Source organism: Melospiza melodia, unplaced genomic scaffold, assembly GCF_035770615.1.
Source record: "Melospiza melodia melodia isolate bMelMel2 unplaced genomic scaffold, bMelMel2.pri scaffold_32, whole genome shotgun sequence".
NCBI classification, from domain to species: Eukaryota; Metazoa; Chordata; class Aves; order Passeriformes; family Passerellidae; genus Melospiza; species Melospiza melodia.
The window spans coordinates 2,840,305-2,842,791 of NW_026948638.1; the positions used below are offsets into that span (position 1 = coordinate 2,840,305).

At 56.9% G+C, this 2,487-nt stretch overlaps 1 protein-coding gene across 1 annotated transcript; it reads right to left on the minus strand.

Annotated features, from left to right (window-relative positions):
* Positions 1-1,225: 1,225 nt before the first annotated feature.
* LOC134434186 (olfactory receptor 14A16-like) lies at positions 1,226-2,158 on the minus strand. Its single transcript, XM_063182867.1, has one exon. It carries the CDS (start codon positions 2,156-2,158, stop codon positions 1,226-1,228), a length of 933 nt encoding a protein of 310 aa, XP_063038937.1.
* Between the last annotated feature and the right edge of the window lie 329 nt (positions 2,159-2,487).

The following is a 2,487-nucleotide window of genomic DNA, read 5'->3' on the forward strand; positions in this document are numbered from 1 at the left end:
AAGGGCAAACAGGGATGGGCTGTTTGCAGGGGAGGGAACCGAGGTGGGCAAGAGGAAGAAATGTGTACCAGGGAAGAGTAAAGAAATCAAAGGTGAAGCAAAGGAAATGCTCAGGGCAGTTTGGGAGTGGCTGCCAGGCAGCCCTGGCTCTGAGCAACAGCGTCTGCAGTGGGACAGGAAACTCCCAGCTGATGGGAACAAACTTTCTGGCTGACTGCAGAGACCAGGACAAAGCTGAGTGGTTTCCCTGGTGTCCCCCAGCCCTTGCTGGCCCCAGGGACTGATGGCATTTGTGCTCCCTCAGGTCCATGTCCCCACAGCAACAGCATGAGGGTGCTCCTGCCTGCTCTGTGCAATGCAAACAGGGGCTGCTGAGCCAGTGCTGCCGTGTCTGTGCCTGCAAGGATGGGGCACCTGTGTGAGCTGGGGGAGAGGCCAGGGCTGCAAAGGGAGGATGTTATTGGCAGCTCCATGAGGACGCTCCAGGACTCTGCCCTGGGCTGTCCAGTGCACTGGAGATGGATCAGCCCCTGCTCTGCTGCTCCTTCCCATCTGCCCCAGGGCCCTTGCAGAGCCCCAGCCATGCTGTTTGCGCCCAGCCTGCCCACAGCCAGCCTGGGGCTGCTCACGGGGGTTTTCTGTGCTGAGCATTGGCCTGGCCGTGTTCTGGAGAGAGCCTGGGCAAGGAGCCTGGAGCCCCCAGGGCCTGGCCTGAGGCGTCAGCGCTGCCCCAGCAGTGCCCATGGCCTGTCCCTGCTGCAGCCCCGGCACTGCCACGCCCAGGACTGTGCCCAGCCCCAAGAGCACTCAGGCCCTGCAGCAACACCAGGGCCACCAGGGCAGTGGGGCAGGGCCACGGCAGCAGCACTGGCAACACCAAGTGCTGCTGCTGCTGGGCACAGCTGCTGTGCCAGCACTGATCTGCACACAGACATTGCTGCTGCAGCTCCAGAGAAGGCAACAAAAGGGCATCTGTGCAGAAAACTCTGCTGGGGGATCCTGTAGTTCCTTTAAAGCCAGAGGGAGCGCAGCCCCTCATTGATGCAGTCTGTGGCCACAGGGAAGTTGGAGAGAAACAAAATGAGAAATGACACAAGGAATGGCTTTTCTTTGTGGACAACATGAATACCTAAAATGAAAGAAAAAATACCACCAAAACCAAACCAACAAGAAGTATCAATGATGACTTTTATTACAAGTGATCGGCAGAAATTGGCCAGCACATTTAATGTTCCTGAAAGCATCCAGTCATCATTGTCCACACGGCAGCCTTGAGCTCCTGGTTCCTCAGGCTGTAGATGAGAGGGTTCAGGGCTGGGGGCACCACCGAGTACAGAACTGACAGGGCCAGATCCAGGGATGGGGAGGACATGGAGGGAGGCTTCAGATGAGCAAATGTGCCTGTGCTGAGGAAAAGGGAGAGCACGTCCAGGTGAGGGAGGCAGGTGGAAAAGGCTTTGTGACGTCCCTGCTCAGAGGGGATCCTCAGCACAGCCCTGAAGATCTGCACATAGGAGAAAACAATGAACACAAAACAATCAAATGATACACAGATGGAAAACACAAGAAGCCCAAATTCCCTGAGCTTTGAGTGTGAGCAGGAAAGCTTGAGAATGGCGGGGATTTCACAGAAGAACTGGCCCAAGGCATTGCCATGGCACAGGGGCACGGGAAATGTATTGACTGTTTGCAGAAGAGCATTGAGAAAGGCACTGGCCCAGGCAGCTGCTGCCATGTGGGCACAAGCTCTGCTGCCCAGGAGGGTCCCGTAGTGCAGGGGTTTACAGATGGACACATAGCGGTCGTAGCACATGACAGTCAGGAGAAAATACTCTGCTCCCATGAAGAAGATCAGCAGAAAAACCTGAGTAGCACATCCTTTGTAGGAGATGTCCCTGGTGTCCCAGAGGGAATTGTGCATGGCTTTGGGGACAGTGGTGCAGATGGAGCCCAGGTCACTGAGGGCCAGGTTGAGCAGGAAGAAGAACATGGGCGTGTGCAGGTGGTGGCCGCAGGCTACGGCGCTGATGATGAGGCCGTTGCCCAGGAGGGCAGCCAGGGAGATGCCCAGCAAGAGGCAGAAGTGCAGGAGCTGCAGGTGCCGCGTGTCTGCCAATGCCAGCAGGAGGAAGTGGCTGATGGAGCTGCTGTTGGACATTTGCTGTGGCTGGGCATGGGGACCTGTTCATGGAGAAAGGACAGTGACAAGTCAGGATGGGCTGCTTTGAGCCAAGCCTGGGCTATTCCCCACAGACTGTTCCTGTAGCCTTGTTCCTGCTCTGGGAAAACCTTCAGCCATGTCCCTGCCTGAGCTCCAGTTGTGCTGGCTGAGTGTGCCAGGAGCAGCCAGGCCTGTGCTTGGGGGCTCTCAAGGAGCCATCCCTGCCCTGCTGCCCTGGATTTGTGGCCATGTGGCAGAGGGACAAGGCTGGATGTTCAAGATTTGACAGGGGAATCGTTTCTAATGCAGACAGGCTTGGTAGCATC

Excerpts from the sequence above, each read along its gene's own strand:
- LOC134434186 (XM_063182867.1), bottom strand. The coding sequence starts at position 2,158 with ATGTCCAACAGCAGCTCCATCAGCCACTTCCTCCTGCTGGCATTGGCA.